The following is a 25,693-nucleotide window of genomic DNA, read 5'->3' as shown; positions in this document are numbered from 1 at the left end:
AGAGCAATCCGGGTGGGAGGAGCAACCTCCCGGGCCCGAAGTTCCAAGACCCCCGGGTTGGAGCCGACCAGCCGACCAGCCGACCAAATCTCACCACGTCTACCGCGCAAGCGGTGACTTTCCAGATACCCCGCCGCCTCTTCGACAACCCAATGTCATCGAGGGCGCAGAATACGTCAGACAGAAAGGTACAGATAGATTGCCTTTGAGCCTCCGCAAGTCGTCCCAATGGATATTTTGGCCGTGGCGCCCAATCAACAAACCTTAAAAAAAGTCTCTTTCTTCCTTCCTGCACACCCCCCTCCCAACACAGGGGATTTGCGAGGCGAAGCAGAAAGCAACAAAGGAAAGGCCTAGAACTACCTATACGTCATGTCGCCTTATGTCTTCCTCACCTTTTTAGACCTTTTTTTTTTTGCAAAAAGGATGGGAGGTGAATCGTCCGGTTCTGGGCTGGCTTGTTTCAGGATTGCAGACTTGGCAAGGGACCGCAGCATCTCAGAGAGGCGTGTAAGGGGACTGACTGGAAAAGGCGCTGCGAACGCGTGTTCCTGCTGTGCCTGACAACAAGAGTGATCAAACTCCTACCTATGATCGGGGGAGGAAGGTAGGATATGCATGCAAAGTACGGGATGGGCATACGTAACCTTACCCCAGGACTACTACATATGTCCCCCGTTTAATCCTGCCTGTGCAACCTCTGTGGCAGAACCAGCCAGATGGGTATTTCCGATTGTCGAATCCACACTCCTTGCATGTGGTCTTGGTTCTTTGCATCTGTACGTTTCAGGACGTCTACGAAAGCGGCCCTATCTTTCTTCACATATGGGAGACGGGATGCGGATAAAGAAAAGAGGGGAGGGGGTGTATCATGAGGCTTCGTATCTGCAGTCTTACACAGCTCCCTTCCAAGATTGACTCCTATCACGAAACTCGCGATGACGAACAACCCCCAGCTCCTCAGAAACCCGATGGTCTCCTTCTCTCTTGAAGGCTCGTTCTGAACATCTTGGCGTGTGCACTGACGAAAAGTCCCGCTCCCCGTACAATAGAATACCATAACCCCCTTTCCAACGACCAGAAGGAGTGAGCAGGAGAGGGGTAGAGGGGGAGGTGTGTATCCCTCTTGTTCTCCCTTTCGTCACTTCCATCTCCCGTCAGCTTGTCCCGCAGGATTTCGTCGGGGGTTCGCGGGCGTCGCTGAATCCTCCCAATCCATTCGGCAAAGAGCGCCCGTTGAGCGCCCGAGATCTTTCGTCGGCTCCGCTGCAAGACCGACATCATCACGGCGCATGGAATTCGGAATCACGAGACGGGAGGGGGAGGAAGAAGGGGACACACAGAACCGCACGACAACAACGATAACGCTCCATTTCTAACTCACCGCCCTGCGCCGCGTCGAAGTACGCAGATCGTTAGATCGAACAACGGCGGCCCGGGCAAACAGCATACACTATCGTAGGGGTACGTGAGATTCAAACCACATAAGAGGCAGAGCATGGCTATTTCCAGGCCCATCTACCTCTCCCACCCTCCCTCGCCCGCCCCTATGCCTGCCTCCCTTTCCTGTCCTCCCGTCTCCGTTATCAGCCCGCCTGTCTCCTCATCCAAGTACTTGAAACTTTTTGTCCCATCGCGATATCCCCAAGAATGCACTGCCTAGACCAGAAGACATAAAAACAAGACGGTGGAAGAAAGGAAAAAAAGCGTGAACGGGAGAAAAAAAGTGGAGTGGGGGAGGGAGGTCTAGGCATCATTTAGGTCATGATAAGCATAGGCAAGATAGAAGAAAGGGAATGAATGGCCCTGTCAGAGTTCCATCGCAGCAAAATGAAGGAACGTCTAGGTAAACCTTGACCATGTTGAGTTGAAGAAACGGGGGAGAAAATGTATAGACGCTGAATACCAACCAAGAAACAAAAGACGGCGCGCGCACACACGAGACCTCCCCCCTCCAGCACCAGAGAACACCAGTTTGTAGACCCCATCAACCAGCAGAAAGTAAACTCGTAAACGCCAACCGCATTAAGCAAAGGAAACCCGGGGGAAAGTAACAGAGAGGGTTTGGAAGGAACATCTTGAATTCGAAAAAAAGGTGACGAAGTTGTAGAACCATGGATCTTCTCGCGCTGTTGACCGCCTCTCGCCTCAATTCCATCCATGGCCATGACCTTTCCTCCTAATGAATGCTCGCAGGCGTGTTGGGCATAAAGGGGCAACCCTCGCATAGCCCAATGGTGGACAATAGCACCTCGCAAACCCGTTCCCAACATTGTGCCGACTCAACCCAGATCTCAAGAGCACCCAGTCCTATCAATACTATAATCATGGAGTTTTTGGTCGGACTTCCTCCCGTCCTTTGCCTCCGCCCAGCCGTCCGACGTGAAGAGGGTATAGAGACGACTAGAGAGCCGACAATGAGAATTACAAGGATTATGGAGACGGCATTGGAGAGAACGAAGGACCTAGAGAGATGGCTGTCCATGCCCCTATTGCGAGTAGTAAACCATCCCGGGAGCTGATTGTTGGTAATAGAAACCATCCGGACTTGGCGTGACCATTCCGCCCATGCCACCGACACCAGGGCCGAACTGCGGGGGAGCTTGGTATCCCTGGTAAGAGCTCATGGGTGGCATTTGGGTCGCATCGTAGTAGTACACCATGCCATTGACTTCTTGGGCCACCAAATTGGGTCCAGTCGGTGCTTGTCCGTTTCCTTGCGCGCCCGCGGGATCCGCCTGAGTCTGTTGAGGGAAGCCTGGTCCCTGGCCGCCTTGTTGTGTCGTTGGAACGAACGACGACGCCGTGGCTGACGGGCCCATGTTGTTGCCGCTGTATTGTCCTGGATAATAATACGGCTGTTGATGCGGCATCATGGGGTATGGCTGGTTATAGAAGTTTTGCTGCTGGTAGGTGTTCGGCTGGAAAGGAGCAGCGTGGATTGCCCTCTCGGGAATCTGGGACAGAGGCGTGCCCGCAGAGTGCTGCGTGGGGTACGACGGTTGCCGCGAGTGGGCTTCTTGAGGAATGCCGTTCGATACCTGCAAAGGAACCTGTTGATGGAACGCCTGCTGGAAAGCTTGCGGGCCTTGGTTTAGGGTCGGCGATTCAATGTTCGTGACCGAGACTGCTTTCTGAGGGCGGGGCTGGTGCATGGGAATCTGGCTCGGCCGGTTTTCCTGGAACGCAGGCTTTTGGGGCAACGGGTGCGTTTGCGGCTGCGGCAGGTCGCTGATAGACGTCTCGTTCTGCTGGAAGGGATTGATATCTTGTCCGATGAATGGTTGGTCAGGACGGTTTGCGGGTGGCAGCCGAACAACGGGTCTGGGGTTCTCAACGGGGATCGTAGGTCGCGACATGACAGAACCTGTAGGCGAGAACAAATAATCCCGTCCATCAGGCGCCAGCGAGGAGCGCCGACTAAGAGCAACACTTGGAGAGTAGGCGCTGCCGTAGTAACTGCCACCAAAGACACTGGTCCGTCTAGAGAAGCCTCCCATAGAGCCAAGACCGGAACGGGGTTTGCCGCGAGTTCGTTGTTGGTTGGGTCGCATTGCCCGAGGGATAAAGATGAAGGATCGGTCGACAGCAGGGAAGATGTACTTGGGTAGGTTGTCGGGCAGGGAGATGCGGACAGGCTTGTCACGACGGAGGGGCGGTCGATGATCGGGAAGCTTGGTGTACTGTTTGACTGGCATTCCAAACGCCGCCGGGGCTTTGCCCGCGACAGGAAGGGATACTCTGACCTGCACATTGCCGATATGCCGTTCAGTTGACAAAGTCCTGTTGATGGGCGTGGCATTGGACGGGCATGTTGGGATGAAACCGTTACCGTTGGCCGGACCTTCATCATTAACGGGCAAGTGCCTTGGTGGTCTCGAAGGCGGCGGCTCGGTGACGGCCTCATGCATATCGTGTGCCCATTGGCCGCTCGTCAGAGGATCGGTCGGACTGTGCAGTTGACTGCGCGGATTAGCCGGGTAACGACAATAATTTTCCTGATGGGCAGCATACTTGATGGGTGCGTAGGGGCCTCCAATGCCTCCACCTCGACCACGTCCTCGTCCTCTCCCGAAGGGCCGGAAGCCGTTGGCAGAGGGTCCGGCATGGCGATGATCGTGCATGAAGAAGGCCCCTCGGTTGGGAACGAAGGCGGGGTCTTCGTCCCTTCTCCGCTTGTATTCCTCGTGTTCCCGACGACGGCGTTCAGTGACGGGCTCCGCGGGGCGAGATGAATGAGAGCTCACGACGAGAGGGGCGGAAGACTTGGGCGGTGATGCAGCACCGTCGAGCTGGGCTTGTTGAACGGACTCGGGCCCTTCGTTGACGGAGAGATCTTGCAGCATCTCATCGGCATTGGCGACGGCCTTGCTGGTCGCCTGGGGGGCCAAAGTGGAAGAGTTCCGGCCGGCAGGCTTCGCGTTTCCATTCCCAGCCGATTTCCTTGCATTTGGGGCGACGGGAGATGCCTCGTCAATATTGCTCGTATCGCTGTCGTTGCCATGGTCGTGGTCATCGCTAATGATGGAACCCTCGGTCAGGGAGTCATCATCGAGGTCGAGCTGCTCGGGTCCACCTTCTCCGTCTTCCTCATCCTCGATGCGTCGTCGATGACCAATCTTTCTGCGTCGAGGGGCCGCCATGATGAAGCTTGCTAGGAGCTACCTGTACCTATTCCTGGGGGTTGATGAGCTAGTAGGGCGATGCTCAGGTCGACGGGTAGGGCGAGCTCGAGGAGCGGAGGAAGAGGCGGGACGATGTCGAGGCAATCATGCGATGCTTGCCGGAGTCGTGAATGGAAGAGAGTAAAAGCAAGGACCGCCCTGCGGTTGGCGAAGAATGAGGGCGATGGGCAAACAGACGGCCAAGAAGGCGTATTAAATAAAATACAGCAGCGGCGGCGGCGGCAGCAGCAGCACAGCTTGTCGGGCAGTGGGCAGAGCAGAGCACAGCGAAAAAAAGACCGCAATGCCGTGCACTAGCTGAGCTGAACCCGTATCGTCTCCTCTGACCTCTCTGCTTCTAATGAAAGAGCAGACGAAGGGGAAGTCTGGAATAGGAGGGGGAGGGTTTGGGTGCGAGGAGGAATCGCAGGGGTGGAGATGGTGATGATGATAGAATGGGAGGGAGGGATTTCGGCCAGACGACAAGACAAGACGGACGGACGACGGGCCACCTCGCAGACGCAACAAACGGGTCGGGAAGATTCGAGTGTGGTGTTATTTTATTTTTATTTTTATTTTCCGGCCGGTGGCTGGAGCTGCTGAGGCACGCCGCCGTGCTGGCTGTGCTTGTCGCCCACTGTTGGGCGCCCCGTGGTCCTTCCAAACCCCAAACTCCAGTGCAGTTCCAGCCAGTAGGACCCCCTCCTGGAACCGGCTTCCCGGGGGTACGACGCTGCTTAAGGCCGTTCTGGGGCCTGGACCAGCTGGACGTGCCCGCTGTGGAGAGCAGAGCTGCCCACTAAACCCAACCGTACCCTCCCAGCTGTGAGGTGCTCCAAGTCGGCACCATGCACCTCTCCACCAATCCAGGGTCGTCACAGAGCTTGATGGACCCGCTTTGGGGTTTGTTTCGAGAGGTGCTTGTCTCCCGCTGCGCTGCACCTACTCCAAAGCTGAACTCTCCTACCGTCCCTTTCATTCCTTTTGGGCATGGATTTCCACGCCCACAAATTCTGGTCCTATCAACATGCCAGCCAGTCTTGCTCTTTGTGTTGCCATTCGTCGTGCCGAACAACCCACGAGGCTTGCCCAGGGGATGGGAGGGCATATTGGGCCATTTGGGGGTTCGATGCGTCGCTAGTAGTCTGACATTTTGCAACCTCCAGGGTGATGTCCCGGCATACCGTTTCAAATCCTCAACGCTGGGACAGTCCAGGATTTGGCTAGCCCGGTGCCAAACCTTGCTTGCCGTGCTTAGAATGTCTCCTCAACCTAGGGATGGGATGGCAACTCGTGGTTGCGAGTAGAACAAGCCCGGACTAGAGCCAAGAGTCGCCGCACCGCACAGTTGTCACCAACCAGTGGACAGTTGTGCTGCCAATGCCGACTTTGAACAGTAGACACAGAGTCTCAAGGGTTCGGAAATCCAGGTGCGACATGGTATGCCCAGACGTCTGTTCTTCGAATGATTCACCCCAGGCAGGCTGGCAGGTAACTGCAGATGTTGTCCTGCCTCGGGGTTTCGTGTATGTGCATCGGACTCTGGTCTACGGATGAAATCATCTCCGGTGCGGAACTCATGGCTCTCTCTACAGTTGGCGTGTGGAATGTAACAAATAAACACGTGGGATTTTCCTGGCGACGTTGGTTTCTTCTTTATGGTCTTAGTAAAAGTCAACGAGCTCGCTTGCCTTCTGAAGTCCGACCTGTTCTCGACCTTGGTAGGACGCATGACATAATTCGAAACTAAGAGCCGACAATTCGGAGGTTCCCGGCTGGATCTTTTATTCTCCAAGCAATTCAACAAACTACACTTGGCAAAATAGAGCGCGCCTGATGAAACCCAGTGCTGTACCTCTGGGGCCGCTTAGGACACCCGCCTTCAGTGATCACATGCGCTTCAAATTAAACTTGATTTGCAAGACCTTGCACGTACACTGATGGTTTGTCGCGTCGAAAGAGTTGTCTATGCCGCTCCCGAGTCGCCGAGAACACCCAAGACGTCTTTACAACAGTGGTGAATCAAGAAATGCGGATAGGTCCTCGATCAAACTCATAACATTATCTTCTCGGCTCTTTATTATGACTGTCTATGACCTGCCAGAGAACATCTCTGCTAGACCTTGTCGAACCAGATGGAGAACTGTTTCCCCACGACTCGTATGGCCTCAAGTTAAACACAATGGTTAAAGATTCTGCTTCTTTTCGATCTTCGGCACACACCCAAACCTAGTGTTTCCCTGATCCCAAACCTAAGTCAAGTTAGTCTCATCTCACTAAAACTTTGGTCTTCACTAGACTTACTGCATAGATGGACTTCAAGAATGCATCGCCAAGGATGTCGAATTCGTTGGATCCCCTTGACTGCACGCCTCCGTACCAAAAACCTTCGCTAGCTGGCGCAAACGCCAGGTCTTCTTTCTGGATCACAAACTCCTTATCCCCGACGGAGACTTTGAACTCTGGCAGGTCCTCCTCCTTTGTGCTTGTCGGGAACACGTACCCCTGGTTCTGCTCGTCATACTTGGCGCCAGGGATTGCATTATATAACGCCTCGCATACCTCGTCCGAGACGAGCGCGAGAGTTGTACCGGTGTCTGCGATGGCCTTGTTCCCGCTCCGCGTGACAGCTTTGCCATTCACACTAGCAGATTCGGAAGAAAACATCCAAAATCCTTGCGAATTGTCAATATCAGCCCAGTGTATGTCCTCCCCGGAAGCATTGACGAGATCAACATCTATCCAGCCAAACGTGAAGAACGACCGGGACTTGGCCCCGTCCCGCTCGCTGTAGAACGCAGACGTGAACAGCTCCGCATCTTTGGGAATGTCATTCTGTGCAATCATGTTGTCGACGGGCGTGTTCTGTGGGTCCCGGAAGTTGCCATCGCGTTGGACCGTGTTAATGGAGCTGAAGGCGAGACCAAGGAGGCCGTCGCCAGTGCCTTGTGAGAATTGCGGTGCGAGCTCCTTTGCGAGCTCGACGACCTGGTTCTCGACCGTAAGACCGCCCAGGACGAGGTTGTCGGAGCCGCAGTCGCCCGAGGCCGAGCTACCATCACCGTATGAAATCTTCCAGGTTTTCCCGTCGAGCTTCTTGAATGTCGACGACTTGGACGGGTCGAATATGCTGTGGTTACTCTGGAGGGAACTTCCGAGCTCGGTTGAGAAGACCTGGCGTTGTGTTAGCGGCAATCGGGTCAAGGGTCTTGCTTTGGAGTACCCAGAGATCGGAGGAGCCCGTGTCAAAGTCCAGTTTGAACTTTTGCGGCGGCGTCCCGATTGATACCTCACAGAGATACATGGAGTCATATTGCTGATCTTCGGCCGTAACATCTCCGTGCTGGTCACTGCTCGAATCGGCCTTCTTCACAAGAACCTTGGTCATGGAAACTCGACCACCAACTGGCGCATTGAAGCCAGGGGCTGCGAGTCCCCTCTGGGCCATTCTTCGTGTCTGGACATAAGGGCCAGGTTTCGTCGGCTCAAATTTGAACTTGTTCAGCAAGTGAACATAGGATCTTGTGCCATGACGTTTGTAGTTCTCATTGAGAACCACGGGTATCTTTGTGAGACCCTTGTCTGCTTTGAATTTGGTCTGGGTTTGAAGAAATGCTTCCATTGCTGCTGCTTGTGTAAGAACTTCGAGTTGTAGATAATTTGGCGAGCCTGGTGAATTGGTTCGAGTCAAGTGGCTCGAGCCTTCAGATGGTGGATCAGGTTGGTGATTTAAATACCTGCCTGTTACAGTAAAGAGAGCAAGGAGGACAACTCGGATGCCCGGCACAATACGAAGCTGGACTGACTGGGTCGAAAGTGTGAGTGTTGCAAGCAAACCGGTTTGTCTAGCGCTTGGTATGCGAAGGAACGATATCACCAGGAGATGGGACGTAAATCATGCCTTGGCCCGCCGGGACTTCTTATAAAACGCAAGCCATTTGTTTCGCTGACGACAGCTAGACTGAACTGGTCGGGATCTGTCGTGTGTTTTGTCATGGAAGAGCCAATGCCGGCAGTGAAGTGTGACAGCTCTGATCAAGGCAGGGGATATGTGGCGGTGCAGCTGCAGGCTTGAAACGTAGCTTTCGTGACAGCACATTCGGACCTTCTGCCCGTGCTTTGAGCTATATGAGGGGACATTGGCATGTCGGCCCTCGGTCCAGCCCGATGAGGAAGTTGAGAAGGGGGGCCCAGTTTGGCAGTGGAGTCTGCTATGAGCCGACATGAGCAATACATTGAAATATTGGTCGGTTTGTGAACAGAGACATCGGATGTATATCCACAACTTAGCGGACTTGGGTTTTCTGTACACTCTTCGACAGAGCTCGGCTGCCCAAGCTGTCGAGGAGTCAGCTCTTGGTCTCCTGGTCCAACGAGCAGCTGGATCTCAAGAGGGTACTAGCATATGCAAAGCCAGGTAGACCACGAACCAGAGTCAGGGTCGCAAATGCCAGCCAAGGGGGGATTGATCTGATGAACAAATTAGCGAAGAGTTGAGGTCCTCTCCGTCGCCGATGATGTAACGAATGCCGCACGGTGGCCGGGGCAAGGATTAGCTTAGCGGGCCATGTCCCGTCTTGGCGTCGATTGCCCCCCAGACTCCTGGATACCCTGCCAAGCACGACGCAAGAGCCGAGAAGCAGACGGGGCGTCCTGCTCAAGCCGACAGAGGTAGAAGATGGATGAACATGTGATGTCATTATGGTAATGCCCGGTCCATGCCATGAGGTTCCACTCCGGCATGGCGTATACGGCGTCGATGAATGCAAAGTGTTGCTGTAACAGAGGAAAAGAAGGGTGCTGTGGCCGTTTCATGTGAAGCCCAACCGATAGCTATCGAGATTGAACTATTCTCTATTGCGGGCACTTTCAAACTTGACCGGCTTAGATTGTAGCCCAGAAGAAACCTTGAAGTTATTGAACTTCATGTTCCCTGCACACTATTGAGTCGTATCTTTCCAAAAGTGAAGCCACGGACACCATTGCTGACCCAGCATGACTCTCCGTCCACTATGCTGTCGGCTTTGACTTCTTCTTCCACAGCCAAGCCACTGGTTGTATTAGTCAACGCTCAGCTTAGGTTACCAAAATCTACGCATCTCATGACTTACCGTTGGATTGCCCATCTCCGCGTGGTCCCGTCTTGGCCGCCACTCCCGGTCTCGGGGCTAAACTGGGCAGGCACCGGTGGCGTTACCCAGCGATCATTTCTCCAGAAGAATGGGGTAGTTAAACTACCTTCCATTATGGAGCCGTATTTTGAGTTGACAAGGAGAACTTCTTTGCGGTCCGTCGGTTTGATGTTGGCACGATCTCGAGCTGTATCGTACACGGCTCGCTTCGTTGTTTTGTAGTGCGTATACTCTGACTGCGGAGTCTCGATATTGTCGATGACCACGGTCATAAAGGGTTCCTCTGAAGGGTCACCGGCCTCTTTGGGGCTATCCGGTGGCGGGAGCCGATCTGGGAAGAGGTTCTCCAAAGGGACCGCCGGCACTTGTGACGTTTCGCAACTGAGTTGTCCTTCTGAGCTCAGTAAAACTTTGACTCTCAACGGGGTCTTGTTCCCATGCTGGGCCAAAAAAGTTTCGACCGCCTCGGTGAGCCGCTGCAAGCCTTCCTGCCCCGAGATGGTTTCGACAGCAAAGGTCCAGTTCCAGTAGGTAGCAGCTCGCAGCATCCGATCCCGGTGGTAATCAAGCATATAAAAAGGCGATGTCATTTTGGCGTTCCATCCTGCGTTTGCTAGACGCCTTTTATGAACGCCCAACAAGTTCGGATCGAACCGAAGGGAGGTGAAGAGTTGGAAATCGTTCGCCATTGCAATAAAAAGCTGTGGATGTCGGGTTGATTGGCTAACTGAGGATTATTGAGTAGTTGAATGTTGGTAACGAACGACTGTCCAATGTGTGAGATAATGTCGATTCGGCAAGCTCAACAGTGTAAACGTAAATGTCAATTGCGTGAAGCAAAAGGGAAATCGGCAGTTTTTGAATCCAAACGCAGCCAGTGCAAAGCTGGAAGAGGGGTTCCAACGACAGTGTTGCTCAACTTGAAATGGCGTCTGAGCGAAACTGCTCATCTCTGACGAGCTGCCGACTCACGGTCCAACATCCCTAGACACATTGCTCAGCAGTGGGGAATACTTGCGCCGAAACGATCTGCCGCAAGATTACATAAGCAACAGGACTATTTGCTTATTGGGGAGTTGTTCAACTTTCCATCTGCCTACAAGTTAGTCCTACAGAACGAGCACTTTGGAAGCCCAACGAACTGCTGCCAAGGGGAAAGTGTCATGTTATCGCTTTGAGGATTGTTCATCTTTCTTTTACGACTTGGCTATGCAATGATTCCAGGCAAGGCGCCCCCAGCTTGAGGCTACTCTTGAAGTCTTGGAACCAAAGGCTAAGACCGATACCGACTACGGGTGATGCTACACTAGATAATGCAACCCATGCAGCTTGGATGTTTCACGTCTCCTCCTTAGGCCACAACCACAGCCTCAGCTACAGCCCCAACTATATTGCTTAGTACCGGTACCATGAATTCTTCGAGCAAAGTTTCGGCGTGATTGTACCTGGGTTGGGATGGAATGGGAGACCATCTTGTCGTTGACTAGCTTTCATCTGCGTCCCGGTCGCCATGTGCCACTGCGATTATCTTGAACTTAAGCCTGAGGCCGTAGCTGGGGTGAGATGAGGCGGCGAGTTCTCCAGTAGCGTCAGGTACTGCGACGCCTCGACGATTCCACCTGCAGTGCTCAGGATCTTCTCTTCACCGAGCTCGGCACGGAACGGACTGGGTCCTTAAACACGATGCCGGGGACCTCATGGACAAGTTCGCTGAGATGCAAGGCCCGTAAGCGAGCGTCATTCCTTATTGGCTCTGGAGTATCGGTGGCCGGCCGCACGTCATATGATCTGCGCGGGAGCTGCAGGTGCTGGCTGGGGCTGGATGAGTTGCATATTTCTCCTTGGTTGCGCCGAGTTCACAGTCCCTTCGCAACAAACCATCGGATCGCAGAAATCAGTATCACTTGTTTGAACATCGTGCCAGTGACACGATTATCCGGGCAACCATCAATTTGATCCCCGACCCTGAGGAGGTCTTACCCCGCCATTATCGTACTTACTTGGTGACAGGACTGGTCTTTGTCAAAGGTGGCATGCGACCTACCCCGTGTGCGTTGTCCTTTCTGTTGGATCGGAGCTTGCTGTTAGAGAATATGCTACAGCGATGTGGTTTCTGCTGAGAAGGAATACGCCGATGGGGAGAGGTGGCTTATTGCCGAAGGCCAACTAGCAACGGCTTGGAGGGCGATACGAAACTTGGCCTACCAAAACTTTGAATCTCTCCGACCAAAAGAGAAGTGAGGCACATGTAAAGGTTAAGAAACGTAGATGCGTCGTATCAAAATGGCCCGAAGCTGATTGCGCGAAGTCTCGTCAAGGGTGCAAAGACTTGCAACGACTGCATCGGACATTTTATAAGATTTCTTGGTCATTGAGTTGCAACTTTTGGGTTACTCGCAAACTGGGCACATTGGGTCTCTTGTGCCATCAAGCGAAGGAGAAGCGAACGGAAGGAAAGGGAAAAAACAACAACGGCGTAATAGCCACAAAAATCCATCTTTGCCATGGCAATTAGTGGTAGGACTTATCAGTGCCACATGGCGCTGCTGTCTGGCTGACCAACGTACCCTTGCCATGCGGACGGCCAAGACCCTCTTGGTTACGTAGTGTGCAGATTTATAGGCGGCTCTCCCTTGCGCCCCCACTCATAAATCGCCTGAGGCCAAGCTGATTTGGTGAATGACAGCACCGCTGAGGCGACAGGCCGGAAAAACTCCTCACGAGCTTCCCCGTCGCGCAATAATTTTTCGTGGACGGTTACTGCCCGGAAAGCTCCTGGCCCAGCGCAGCAACAGCACCCGCAACACTGCAGCTCCTGCAACCTCGACATCATCGACCAAGCTGGTCAGCCCATTAATTACATTCCTTCCGACCTCGCGACATTTGTTCCTGTGCCACCCTTGATACCTTCTTCCCTTTTACCAATTGCTCCGTCCCATTGCCAAAATGTCGAATCCCCTACCGTCGGTGCCTCCTTTGGCCAGTCCCCCGACTGTCATCCCAGTTGATTCGTCTTCTGGTCTTTGGGATCGCATCACCACCTGGGCCTCGGATAACAAGGCCATTGTCTACACTGCCGCCGGTGTTGCTGTCGTTGCTACCGGTGCCGGTGTCATCTACTTCCTCAACAGCGATTCCGTACGTTTTGTATCCCATTTCCTTTTCGCAACGCCTGTCGTCATGCGATCCAATTTTTTCAGCCGTTACTACCGAGATCTTGGCGCCGGATCGCCCTTCATCAAAAAACGAGGCTAACCATAGTGCGATTGAAGAAGGACTCGACACCAAAGTTGAGCAAGAAGGAACGCAGAAAAAGGAAGGAAGCCGAGCGAAAGGCAGCAGCAGAGGCAGAGAAGAACCCCACACCCGCAGAGGCGGCTGCCCCTACGCAACCTAAAGCTGCCACCGTCGAGAGCCCCGAGGAGCTCCCCGAGATCGACGAGACCACTGTTGCGACCTTCACTACGGAACAGCGAGAGCAATACGCCGCCAAGCTGAAGGATGTTGGTAACCAGGCTTACGGCAGCAAGGACTACAACAAGGCGATCGACCTCTACTCGAAGGCCATTCTCTGCAAGGCCAACCCCATCTTCTACTCCAACCGTGCGGCCTGCTTCAATGCTCTGGGCAACTGGGACAAGGTTGTCGAGGATACGACCGCCGCTATCAACCTCGACCCCGAATATGTCAAGGCCCTGAACCGCCGAGCCAATGCGTATGAGCACCTTAAGATGTACGGCGAGGCCCTGCTTGACTTCACCGCCTCCTGCATCATCGACAGCTTCAAGAACGAGAACAGCGCACAGTCGGTCGAGAGGCTGCTTAAGAAGTTCGCCGAGCAGAAGGCCCAGGAGATGATGGCCAGCCGACCCAACAAGCTGCCCAGCCATACATTCGTCGGCAACTACCTCCAGAGCTTCCGTGTCAAGCCTCGCCCGGCTGGTCTCGAAGACTCTGTGATTTTGCCCGAGGAGACGGGCAAGGGACAGTTGCAGCTCGGTTTGAGCGCCCTGGAGAAGAAGACTGGCGATGGCTACGAGGAGGCAAGAGCAGCCTTTGAGAAGGCCCTGGAGCTGGGCGAATTGGGCGAGTTCGAGGCTCTGGCCTACAACCTCCGCGGCACCTTCAGCTGCTTGCTTGGAAAGCACGACGATGCTATGGCCGACCTGTCCAAGAGCATTGAGCTGGACCCCTCCATGACCCAGAGCTACATCAAGCGCGCTAGCATGAACCTCGAGCTCGGTGCTCCCGAGAAGGCCGCCGACGACTTCGATAAGGCCATGGAGCAGAACAGCGAGGACCCGGACATCTACTACCACCGTGCCCAGCTTCACTTCATCAAGGGCGAGTTCTCAGACGCCGCCAAGGATTACCAGAAGTCGATTGACCTTGACCGCGACTTCATCTTCTCTCACATTCAACTCGGTGTCACGCAGTACAAGATGGGCTCCATCGCGTCATCCATGTCGACCTTCCGCCGTTGCATCAAGAACTTCAAGGAGGTCCCGGATGTCTACAACTACTACGGTGAACTGCTTCTGGACCAGGGCAACTTCCAGGAGGCGATTGAGAAGTTCGACAACGCCATCGAGATGGAATCAAAGACGAAGCCTATGGCCATGAACGTCCTTCCTCTCATCAACAAGGCCCTTACCCTCTTCCAATGGAAGCAGGACTTCGGCGAGGCTGAGAAGCTGTGCCAGAAGGCGCTCATCAGTAAGTTATAGCCCAGGCCCGAACTAATGTGCTGCCGCTAACCCACCGCAGTCGATCCCGAGTGCGACATTGCCGTTGCAACCATGGCTCAGCTCCTCTTGCAGCAGGGCAAGGTCACTGAGGCGCTCAAGTACTTCGAGCGCGCCGCTGAGCTCGCCCGCACTGAAGGAGAGATCGTCAACGCGCTCTCCTACGCCGAGGCGACGCGCACACAGCTCCAGGTGCAGGAGAAGTACCCCAAGCTGGCGGCCAAGCTTCAGGGCATCGGCCCGGGTGGCATGCCCCGGTAAAGGGTTTATGACGTGCTCAAGATGAACATGAAGTATTCAGCTACAGGCGTCGTGTAAGAAGAAAAGAGCAGTTCCCAAGTATGAGCAGGAGCGGATGACCTGGACAATTGGGTTTCTTGTTGGTAATAGGGGAAAATATCAAAGCGGGCAAGTCACCCGTTTTCTGTGTCGTGTCTTTTTAGTTGGCGCGGCGGGGAGCTTTGGGAAGGGGGAGTGAAACCAGGGCTACGCACGGCTGGGAGGCATGGGTTGAACCCTATATGTTGTACATAATCCGACTTCCCTCACTTTGCGTACATTGGTGAGAGCATTGTAGAACTAGTCTATTGTCATCTGTAACCATTTCCATACCATCTACTCTTTCCTCCTCCCTGTCGATTGTGATATGGCTGTGCACATTAATAGGACCGATAGCCAGAAGATATAGCAGCATGTAATCCTGCTAGTCAACTGTATTTCTGAGCTTGGCTACTGACATTTTTAACCCCGTCACCGTCATGAAGACTTGCCAACCGGCAACAGGAAAATGCAATTGTACGTCAATACAAATGCCGTGCAAGAACCTGCCTTGGTCTAGGACAGCACAGCATCAATGTATAAGGCACATTATCCACGTTAGTATCGCTCACTGTATACGCCCCGGCTTGCCTCCCAACCAATACAAATCACAAAGAAAACGACAATAGCTTCTCTTTGGCAGTAACAAACAATAACGGGTAAAAAGAGAGCCATCCGACCGTCCTCGCGACGACGACCGTGGAGCGAAAAAAAATAAAAGAATGGACGATCAGGGAATCGAACCCTGGACCTACCGCATGCTAAGCGGTCATTATACCACTAAACCAATCGCCCATGTGGTATGATCTAGCCCGGACTTGAACCGGAGACCTTCAGTGTTCTCAGAAGCCGAATTCGCACTCGGAGTCTGTTAGACTGACGTGATAACCAACTACACCACCAGACCATCTGTTGTTGAAGACGGTCAGCCGGTAAGGTGATTATGAACGCTGGGGAGGGGTGATTGGGGCTAGGGCGTGCTGGCACGGACAGGCCAGGGGAGTTTTTTCGATGTGGAATGTGGATGGAGGGGCGTTGGCCATCGTCAAAGCAAATTTGTCGGTGGGCCTCTACCGGCACGGAGACCGGGGTACGGCATGCTATCGAAGAGCCAGCATGGGGCCTAGACTGGCCGGGTCTCCGCGTGGCTTGATGAAGTGGGTGTGTTGATAGGTCGGCAGCGGGACTGGGACGCCAAGGTGCAGAATTTGAAGAATAATAACATCTCTCTGGGTAGGACGGGGAGGGTGGTGTTCATGATGCAGGTTCATAACTCTCGCCATTGTGCGATACGTACAAGGAAATGTGCCTCCCCGCCTTCCACCCATCTCATCCAATGGACGGCGGGGAACGCTAAATAAATACATAAAAAGACTCCGAAACCCCAATTCCGTTTGATCGTGTGAAGAGTATGAGTACAATAAGTTAACCTCGGTGGGGAATCAAGAGCCCGCCGTGTCCTATAGGTACCCGGCGGCAGTCGTGGCTTCGTCGGAGGAGCTGGTTTGGATGTGGCAGATACAGCGCGTGCGTGTGCCCTGATTAGTATGCCTCCTCCGTCCGAGCCATGGTCATGAAATCTAAACAATCGTAGTGCTTCTCTTTTTGCGCGCTGTCCCTTTCCTTCATACAGGCTTTGAGTCGCCTGTCTTCTGAATTACTTCTTTTCCACGTCACCATGCAATTTCAACTTGACTGTCGTATTATTTTTTGTTGGCCGTGTCCTTGCCTATGGTAAGACCCAGGCCGATACCGAGCGCGATGGCGGCGATGATGAGAACGACGACGAGTAGGCACCACCACTTGAGCTTTCTGCGTCTGCGAGCGTGAGCGTTGGCTGTCGCAACCTCGTCGTTGCCCTTTTGGATGTTCTCGACGGTTTGCTGGGCGTTTTGCTCGGCGGCATCGACAACGGGCTCTTGCTGCTCGACGAGCTGGGCCATTTCCTGGTAGAGAGTAGCCAACTCGATGAGAGTCGTTTCAATGCGCTGCAATTCGTTGTGACGCGCTCTGACATTGCCCAGAATTGAATTGGCCTGGCCTGTCCGGTTTGATTTGAGCTGATAATGTTGTTAGCACTTGACGCCTCGTCGGACCGACATTGACGGCCATGGGGCTCTTAGAACGTACCGCTGTTTGGAAAACACCTTCATCACCCCAGTCGAGTTGCGTCGCCTCCTGGACCTCCGCTTCCGTCGCATCCGGCTTGACGATGCGGTACTGGCGGGCAATCTGGTCGCGGTAGCGGCGCTGGTAATCCCGTTCGATCTGCTGATACTTGTCGAGTTCGGCCTTGAAAGTATTCTTTAGGGAGTTGAGCTGAGCGTTCTTTGTGGCGCGCGATCCGTCTTGTGTCTTGACGAGGTCCTTCTCGAGAGCCTTGATGCCGTCCTTGACCGCAGTGTTGCGAAGCTGCGTCGAAGAGACGGCCTGCTCGAGCTGGTAACTGGCGCTGCCGTCGGGGGAGGCAAGGGAACGCTGGTGCAACTGAGCGATGCCCTCAATGTCGGAGGTAAGACCTTGGATCTCTTGACGAAGGTACTGCACGCGCTGGAGGAAATCCTGCTGGCTCAATGTGGTGGGCGCCGCTTGCTGCGGGGCGTACTGGTTCGACTCTTGCCCGTAAGGCTGCATTTCATATTGACCCTGGCCATATTGCGGCTGTTACAGGAGTTAGCAATGCGGTGGCAGGTTTGCGCTTTCGCGCCGCAGTCGTTGCAATGGGTGGGAAAACGGACCTGGTTGTCGTAGCCGCGTCCATCCTCTGCATCCGGACCCTGGGCATAGGGATTCTGGTTGTACTGTTGGTACGACATATTGACTGTATTCTCTTGTCAATGTGATGACAGACAGCGCGTTGAGAAGCGCAAATGTGGATGGCCGGATGGAATTGGCGGGGGTGGTCCGGCTGTGAAGGGGATGGATGAGTCGGCGCGCTCACGAGAGAGTTGTGGTGGTGCCAGGTGAGGATCTTTCGGCTGATATTTGATCGCTAAGTGACGTCCGGCCGCTGACAGGAACTGGGAAGTGCTGGAGAGGCACTGAAATGACTGTCGGGACGGGCCCAATCAGGCACCGGGACCTGTCAGAGCGGATACCCCGGGCTGTGGCTATGGTTGGATGGGATGGGGCACAAGTGGGCTGGATTGGCCGATCAGATTTCCGGGGTCCTTTTTTTCTCTGTCAAATCCTGACGAGAAGAAACAAATAAACAAGCTTTCAGAGGAAAATCCCTTTCGAAATGAAACGATGCTGTGACCGTCCACCGCAGAAGACCCGGATCTTATTATCGCAAGGGGAGGAAAGGCTGGATGCGAGGAGAACAGGAGAGACAAGACGGAGCTCGGGCAGTGACATCAGAGCAAATTGCGCCGACGGGCGGGGCGAAGCTTATTATACACGGGACGCAATGTTCTTTTGTCGCAGCTGGTAGGGACTGTCTTCACCCTAGCGGTGTCTCACACACTGTCCGCTGGTGGTACAGGCTGCTGGGCGTTGGCGGGAGGCTGGAAGCCACCCCTCACACTTTTGCCCGAACATGCCTGTCATTCTTTACTGGAAAAACTGCATGTCCAGCCATTCCGCGCCCAGAAGGTGACGATTGACACCGGGTGGGTGGACTGGAGTGGAATGGAGCATGCGCTCGCTGAGTGGCGACCGCGGCCAAAAATAGCGAACAAAGCAGAATATGGTTACGGGATGCTTGCATGTTCTCAACGACGAATCGACGACCTTCAGCTGTCGGCTGTCGTCTCCAAACCCAGTCCAGAGCGGGAAAGGCGAAAAGGGACACATCTGAAAGCCCGCAGGCTCGGCTCTTCGCTGACCACATTGACCCTTACCGCAGTGCGAAGCGTCACTAATTGGTGGCTGTGCGAGCTGCCCATTTTGCCCACTCACACAATCTGGCCTAAGCCTCCCTGCCACACCTGCCTACCTTACCCACCTACCCGCGTACCTTACTATACTGCTGCCTTCGCATCTACCCACACCGCCTCTTTTTGCCCCTCCCCGTCAACCCATCCTCTCTTCAGGATGGTGAAGGGAACTAGCAAGCAACGAACGGTGGCTTCGAAAAGCCCGCTTTCACTCCGTATCCGCGTTGCGCGTATATCGTGGCGGGGCACTTCAGGGACCGATTTGCAACAATTCCACAGGGGCCGTGTCGTTTGTCCTATATCCTGGCTTTGGGATAGAGACCCTTGACACATCCGCCCCGGTCGTGGATGACAATTGCACCTGGTTCCCGATTGGCTCGTGATGGCTGTCGCAAGAAGGCAGCTGCTTCGACTAACCACCGGCGTCTCTATGGCTTAGGTTCCAGTCCATCCAATGCCCCCAGTTACTTGATTGAGTACGTCGACATGGGGATGAACGAAAGGCAAGCTAAACTCAATTGACGGCCAAGAGCCAAGTGCTGTTACTGCCACGAATGCCGAAGCATTGCGCCACACGTCAAGTGAGGGCAACCGGCAGCTGCAACTCAGCCCGTACGATTGGTCGGTAGTCACCATAATGGCAAGGTCGCAATCCACTGGGGGTTTCAAGTGATTACTTTTGTTTTCTTCTTGTACATTTTGGACCTCGCTAGTCTTCGACTGCTGGTCTTCGTAGTCTCAAATACTTGTCATGGTCGCTTGCTGTCCCACGGCCATGTCCAATGCCGTTTTGTAACCTCCCGTTCATGTCATCCCCACGATGACATATCTCACGCCGTCTCTAATTCCAGCAAGCCCATTGAGTAATGGAGCTATGTCTCGTGGCCCATCTATGAACCCTGAGCCTCTCACAACTCCATGATGCTTTCCTGGGAGCTTCATACGGCATCCCCTCTTCCGCGACCGCTTCTGAATCCACATGCCCGTATGTCGACCTTGTTATGCTTGTCAAATAACGTCTTGTTATACGGCGGCGGCAATGATCGAAGCTTCGGCAACTGCTGACACGACTTTCCATCGGTAGTTTTGCATCACAGGTACTCCTTCTTTCTGCCAGTGCGGGTATAATGTGTCAAATGCCACTCGACGTCTCCCTCCTTGTTATCCAGAGTGCCACCGCGGATTTCGAACGGCCTCAGCGTCATGCGCGGTCCAACCTCGGCAAGCTCGACAGAGTCGTACGAGGTGCGAACAAAGACGTGGCTATCGCAATGTGTGAGCGGCTTTGTTTCAAAATAATGGGTTCAGCCTCCACTTACTGCCGGACTTCGATACTGTCCTCATTGTTTACAAACGTGACCACTCGGTTGCCCATTTTGGCCTTGGTGTTGATTGGTTCGCGAGGAGGAAACAGGTGCTTCAGAACCTTCACAATACGTTGCCCCAGTCGGCTGAGCGAGAAAGTTAGCAACATCAGCCAAGACAGAAGAGGCGGCGCGCGTACCTCTTGAATCCCTCGAAGATGAGATGGGGGTACGCCTCAGAGACACTGCCTCGTACAGATCCTGGGATATCGTGACGGAGAACAACATTGTGTAATGAGAATGAAACAGTTGGGCCGTGAGGCAAGTGTGATATCGTCAAGGCCGTCGGGTTACCTCTGTGTTCGTGTAGGAGGACAACGTCGCTGAGCGCATTTGACTTGCAGGACTGAACAAGATCGGGAAGGATGAGGTTTCCACGATTGAGGCGGACGGAAGTCGGGAGAAGCAGTCTGATTTCCTTGCTGAACGCTGTGAGGCGACTCGATGGGTCTCTGGATGTCGTGACCAGGATCCTCGGGTCTGTCAACCCGCTCATCTGGCTGTATTCGTCGTCGAGGTCCATCTCATCGTGAACGCTAAGCTCCGGCCGCGACTCATCGTACTGGTAATCCTTTCGCAGAGCCTTGTCTTTCGCAACTGACGGATCGAGTGGCTTTCCGGAGGCGAGGGCCGATCGCAGCTGGGCTCGCTTCTCGTTCGTTTCGGCTTCCTTGAGGATCAAGGCCTTGCGGTAGAGGTAGTCTCGCCGTTGGCGGGCTTGTTTCCGCTGAAAATTCCATATCAGCTATGATCCAACAGATCAATCCAAGAAGTGCTGGCACTCACAATCATCTTGGCGGGGTTTGCTGGACGTGGTTGAAATTGGGTTCTGTAATGCGCCGTCGACACTCTCGAACTGAAATGCAGCGCAAAACTTCATCCCACTCACTTTCTCAAAAATTCCTTATCGGTTTCCCCGAGCTAACCCCGCTTATCGTATCGCATCACGTGGCGATAACCGCATCCCACCAAAATGACTGCTCCCTTCTCAGGTCGCTTGGGCCGGACCAGATCTTTCAAGCTGCGGATGCTTGAATTCACCAGAAAAAAGGCACACAACCGATCATAACAAGCTTTTGCTCAGTTGGTGTACCTCTCAGGTTCCCGCACCAATCCCCGATCTTCACGTACCGATATGATGTGACGTTTCCCGTCCCGAACTATCTCGAATTCCCCTTCCGTACGACCTTAGCCACCCGAGGCTCTGCGACGCCGAAATATTCGAGAACAACTAGAAAGGCTGAGGTGAGTTGCGCATGCCCATGACGCTAGAGACGATTCCAAATTCTTTCGCCACAACAGTCCTTTACAAATTACTCTCTTCTACCTCTGTCGCGACTGCCCACTGACGCTATATTCTAAGGGAGATCAGCAGAGAGAAGTGGAGGATTGAATTATTGCGACAATGGAGGGCGCATTTACCCACCTGGGTAACCACCTGATTTCCGATTCCGCAGCCGCGATCAAGGCTGGCGCCGATGACTTCGCGGGAATCGACCCCGACGAGAGCCTTCTTTACGGCAAGTTTGGTGGTCGCGGTGGTCGCCGCCGGGCCGATGACGATGACAACCAAACCGAGCTCTACGACGACGACGATAATGATAGCCTGACGAGCATGCCTGTCGGGGCTATGAAGGACTTGAGCCTTGGAAGACCTCAGGAAGAAGATAGGGAGCTTCCTTCTCACGCTTGCGCGTAGGTCTCCTCCACTTCGTCCGCCATATGTCCTTGGCTCTTGGGCTAACCTATCCGATCTAGGTACTGTGGAATACATTCCCCGAGTTCCGTTGTCAAGTGCCTTGGCTGTAACAAGTGGTTCTGCAGTGCTCGTGGAAACGCGACATCGTCGCACATTGTCAACCACTTGGTGCGCGCTCGACACAAGGAGGTTCAACTTCACCCAGAGTCCACCCTAGGCGATACTGTGCTCGAGTGCTATAACTGCGGAACCAAGAACGTCTTTCTCTTGGGCTTCATCCCTGCCAAGTCGGACACTGTCGTTGTGCTCCTTTGTCGCCAACCATGCGCCGCGAACACCTCTTCCAAGGACATGAGCTGGGACACTTCACGATGGCAACCCTTGATCGAGGAACGAGCTTTCCTGACCTGGCTTGTCGCCACTCCCTCCGATGCCGAGCAGCTGCGTGCCCGACACTTGACCCCGCCCATGATTGCGAAATTGGAGGAGATGTGGAAGGAAAACTCAACTGCGACGGTAGCAGACCTCGAGAAGGCCGCCAGTATTGACGACGATCCTCATCCCGTCCTCCTCAAGTACGACGATCCCTACCACTACCAGAACATATTTGGTCCGCTCGTCAAGATGGAATCCGACTACGATAAGAAGCTCAAGGAAGCTCAGTCCGAGGATGGGCTCACGGTTCGCTGGGACTACGGTCTTAATAACAAGCATCTGGTCAGCTTCGAACTGCACAAGATAGAGTCCGGCGATGTCAAGCTGGCTGTCGGAGACGAAATGCGACTTCGGTACAAGGGAGAGCTTCGCCCGGCATGGGAGGGTGTTGGCTATGTCATCAAGATCCCCAACAACCAGTCCGATGAAGTCACCCTCGAACTGCGTAAGGCCGGTAACGAGAAGACTGTCCCGACCGAGTGCACCCACAACTTCTCAGCAGACTATGTGTGGAAGGCTACATCGTACGATCGCATGCAGTATGCGATGAAGACCTTCGCTGTGGACGATATGAGTGTATCGGGATACATTTTTCACAAGCTGCTTGGCCACGACGTTGCGGTTGCGCCGATGAAGACGACCATGCCTAAGAAGTTCAGCGTCCCCGGCCTCCCCGATCTCAACACCAGCCAGATTGCCGCCATCAAGGCTGTATTGTCGACTCCGCTCAGCTTGATCCAGGGACCCCCGGGCACTGGTAAAACAGTCACTTCCGCGACCATCATTTACCACCTGTGCAAGATGAACAGCGGACAGGTCCTTGTTTGTGCGCCATCCAACGTTGCCGTCGACCAGCTCTGTGAGAGAATTCACCGTACCGGTCTGAAGGTTGTCCGTCTTACGGCCAAGTCTCGCGAAGATGTGGAGTCGTCTGTGAGCTTCCTTGCTCTCCACGAGCAAGTCCGTATGAACGACAGCAACGGAGAGCTTGTCAAGCTTGCGCAGCTGAAGAGTGAACTCGGCGAGTTGTCTAGCCAGGATGAGAAGAAATTCAAGCAGCTCACCAAGGCGGCTGAGAGAGACATCCTGCACAACGCTGACGTCGTTTGCTGCACTTGTGTTGGTGCGGGCGATCCTCGTCTTTCGAAGATGAAGTTCCGCAACGTTCTTATCGACGAATCGACCCAATCTGCCGAACCCGAGTGCATGATTCCTCTTGTCCTTGGTTGCAAGCAGGTCGTCTTGGTCGGTGATCATAAGCAGTTGGGACCCGTCATCATGAACAAGAAGGCCGCAAAGGCAGGTTTGAACCAGTCGCTGTTCGAGCGTCTTGTCAACTTGCGCTTGGTGCCCATCCGCCTGAACATTCAGTACCGCATGCATCCCTGCTTGTCGGAGTTCCCTTCCAACATGTTTTACGACGGATCTCTTCAGAACGGTGTGACTGTCAAGGACCGCGTTCGCCGTGATGTGGACTTCCCTTGGCCTGTCGTTGACATGCCGATGATGTTCTGGTCCAACCTCGGCAACGAGGAAATATCGGCATCTGGAACGTCCTACCTCAACCGAACTGAGGCCTCAAACGTCGAAAAGGTTGTCACTCGGTTCTTCAAGGCCGGAGTCAAGCCGCTTGACATTGGTGTCATTACTCCGTACGAAGGCCAACGAAGCTACATTGTTAGCACCATGCAGAACACAGGCACCTTCAAGAAGGAGAGCTACAAGGAGGTGGAGGTTGCTTCTGTCGACGCCTTCCAGGGTCGTGAGAAGGATTTCATTGTTCTGTCCTGTGTCCGCTCCAACGATAACCAAGGCATTGGTTTCCTCTCGGACCCCCGCCGCCTCAATGTCGCCTTGACCCGTGCTAAGTATGGTCTTGTCATCATCGGCAACCCCAAGGTTCTTTCCAAGCATGAACTGTGGCACCACCTCCTTGTTCACTTCAAGGACCGAAAGTGTCTGGTTGAGGGCCCATTGACCAATCTACAGACCTCGCTCTTGCAGTTTGGAAAGCCGAGAACCGCATATCGCCAGAAAATGAGCCAGGCTCCCCAATTCAATGCCGGTGGTATTCCCAACGGCGGCAACCGTTTCAATGGTGCTGGTTCCACGCGCGACTTTGATTCGGGTTCTCTGATGTCCTATATTCCAGACGACGTCTCGTCCATCCACAGCTCTCTGGGCGGTGCCGGCCTGAACACCACGTACCCACCCATATTCTCGAGCTTCACCCCTGATCAGTGGCCTGGTCTGCCGGGAGTGCCCGGAACTGGCCGCTCCGGCAACAAGAGGGGAGGACGCGCGACTGAAAGCGTTGCTGGCGAGAGCGTGGCAAACTCGGAGTACACAGATGCCAGCGCCAGCGTCATTGGCGCCAAGGGTGTTGGGCAAGGTGGAGTCAGCCTGGGCGCTGGTCTTCAGGATGCCATTCACGGCATGCGCCCTGCATCATACAGCCATAGTGATCGTTTGAAGCACTACGTCGAGAGCGGCGGTCGCATGGGACAAGGCAATGGTTTTGGCCGACGCTACGACGACGACGAAAAGAGTGTCAGCACTGCCTTCCACAGCCAGATTGGTGGCGGCTTCGACTGAGAATCATGACGGATAAGGACAGGGACTTGCTTTACCAACCCCATGGGTGGTTCACACCTCATCCTCCGAAGGTTTTCAGCCCTCGCCGCACCATGCTCGGTGCTGTACGAAGGAGCAGTCAGTTCGCCTCAACCTAGAGGCGTCTCGGAAAACCGGCCCCGGTCATCGGGAGATACCGTACCTGACCGAAAATTCGGCTTCCGACGACGACGTGCCGCAGGCGGGTCATGGCCCGACCAGCGAGAGCTGCAACCGACGGAGGGGTCGCTCGCGCGCCCTCAACGGCCCGCAAATCGCAGATTGTTACCAGTGTGATGTTAGTGTTAGCAAGGGGGAGGTAAGACGGCAGAAGACGATATGCTCGGGTTGAGGACACGGATCTGCGTCTGGAGAGACAACTTCAAATGCGGTGGAGCATTCTAGACATCACGGCCCTTTGGCAAGCAGCATCTCCTGCGAGGAGGAGCAGAAAGGGGTCTTATGCTATGCTGCACCAAACGCGGATATGCAGAAAAACCATTAGAGTTAGCCTCTAGTAATCACCGTCTTTGTTTGCACGTCTCCGTGGCCCCGCGTTAGGCTAACCATGGCGAGGACAACTTCTTAATCGTGATCCACAAGTGTGTCGAGAAGCTGTTCAACCTGGCATATGCGGTAGCCCGAAGCGCAAATGACTATCTGCAAGGGTGAATGCCCGTTTCCTTTGTGCGTGTAGTGTAGCACCGTCAATCCACTGGTAGACAGGGGGCGGCCCCGGCACCCCACCAACCTTTTTAAAGCATTTAGTGGTGACTGGGGGGACCCCTGTTTAAACACGGGGAGCCTCACCCAAATTGACAGGACCAAGCTGGTTCAACCACCCA

At 54.2% G+C, this 25,693-nt stretch overlaps 7 protein-coding genes across 7 annotated transcripts; 2 read left to right on the top strand and 5 right to left on the bottom strand.

Annotated features, from left to right (window-relative positions):
• Positions 1-2,489: 2,489 nt before the first annotated feature.
• On the bottom strand, positions 2,490-4,643 carry EsH8_V_000589 (CASC3/Barentsz eIF4AIII binding-domain-containing protein; the record flags this gene model as incomplete). Its single annotated transcript, XM_083273105.1, has 2 exons — positions 2,490-3,963; positions 4,015-4,643. The coding sequence occupies 2 exons, from the start codon at positions 4,641-4,643 to the stop codon at positions 2,490-2,492; spliced, it is 2,103 nt and encodes a 700-aa protein (XP_083125820.1).
• Positions 4,644-6,850: 2,207 nt separating this feature from the next.
• On the bottom strand, positions 6,851-8,286 carry EsH8_V_000588 (aspartic peptidase domain-containing protein; the record flags this gene model as incomplete). Its single annotated transcript, XM_083273104.1, has 3 exons — positions 6,851-6,916; positions 6,969-7,838; positions 7,888-8,286. 3 exons carry the CDS (start codon positions 8,284-8,286, stop codon positions 6,851-6,853), a joined length of 1,335 nt encoding a protein of 444 aa, XP_083125819.1.
• Positions 8,287-9,588: 1,302 nt separating this feature from the next.
• On the bottom strand, positions 9,589-10,386 carry EsH8_V_000587 (aminotransferase class IV-domain-containing protein; the record flags this gene model as incomplete). Its single annotated transcript, XM_083273103.1, has 2 exons — positions 9,589-9,715; positions 9,776-10,386. 2 exons carry the CDS (start codon positions 10,384-10,386, stop codon positions 9,589-9,591), a joined length of 738 nt encoding a protein of 245 aa, XP_083125818.1.
• Positions 10,387-12,742: 2,356 nt separating this feature from the next.
• EsH8_V_000586 (uncharacterized protein) lies at positions 12,743-14,802 on the top strand (the record flags this gene model as incomplete). The annotated part of the gene is made up of 3 exons (XM_083273102.1): positions 12,743-12,934; positions 13,069-14,512; positions 14,564-14,802. The coding sequence occupies 3 exons, from the start codon at positions 12,743-12,745 to the stop codon at positions 14,800-14,802; spliced, it is 1,875 nt and encodes a 624-aa protein (XP_083125817.1).
• A 1,760-nt stretch (positions 14,803-16,562) lies between these two features.
• Positions 16,563-17,675, bottom strand: EsH8_V_000585 (t-SNARE; the record flags this gene model as incomplete). The annotated part of the gene is made up of 3 exons (XM_083273101.1): positions 16,563-16,919; positions 16,990-17,520; positions 17,598-17,675. The coding sequence occupies 3 exons, from the start codon at positions 17,673-17,675 to the stop codon at positions 16,563-16,565; spliced, it is 966 nt and encodes a 321-aa protein (XP_083125816.1).
• Positions 17,676-19,828: 2,153 nt separating this feature from the next.
• EsH8_V_000584 (snoRNA-binding rRNA-processing protein IMP4) lies at positions 19,829-20,893 on the bottom strand (the record flags this gene model as incomplete). The annotated part of the gene is made up of 4 exons (XM_083273100.1): positions 19,829-20,000; positions 20,057-20,188; positions 20,242-20,828; positions 20,888-20,893. The coding sequence occupies 4 exons, from the start codon at positions 20,891-20,893 to the stop codon at positions 19,829-19,831; spliced, it is 897 nt and encodes a 298-aa protein (XP_083125815.1).
• A 613-nt stretch (positions 20,894-21,506) lies between these two features.
• EsH8_V_000583 (DEAD/DEAH box helicase) lies at positions 21,507-24,830 on the top strand (the record flags this gene model as incomplete). Its single annotated transcript, XM_083273099.1, has 2 exons — positions 21,507-21,796; positions 21,860-24,830. 2 exons carry the CDS (start codon positions 21,507-21,509, stop codon positions 24,828-24,830), a joined length of 3,261 nt encoding a protein of 1,086 aa, XP_083125814.1.
• Between the last annotated feature and the right edge of the window lie 863 nt (positions 24,831-25,693).

Source organism: Colletotrichum jinshuiense, chromosome 5 (assembly GCF_051148585.1).
Source record: "Colletotrichum jinshuiense chromosome 5, complete sequence".
NCBI classification, from domain to species: domain Eukaryota; kingdom Fungi; phylum Ascomycota; class Sordariomycetes; order Glomerellales; family Glomerellaceae; genus Colletotrichum; species Colletotrichum jinshuiense.
The sequence above is the reverse complement of the archived record's forward strand: the minus strand, read 5'-3'. Positions and strand labels throughout refer to the sequence as shown.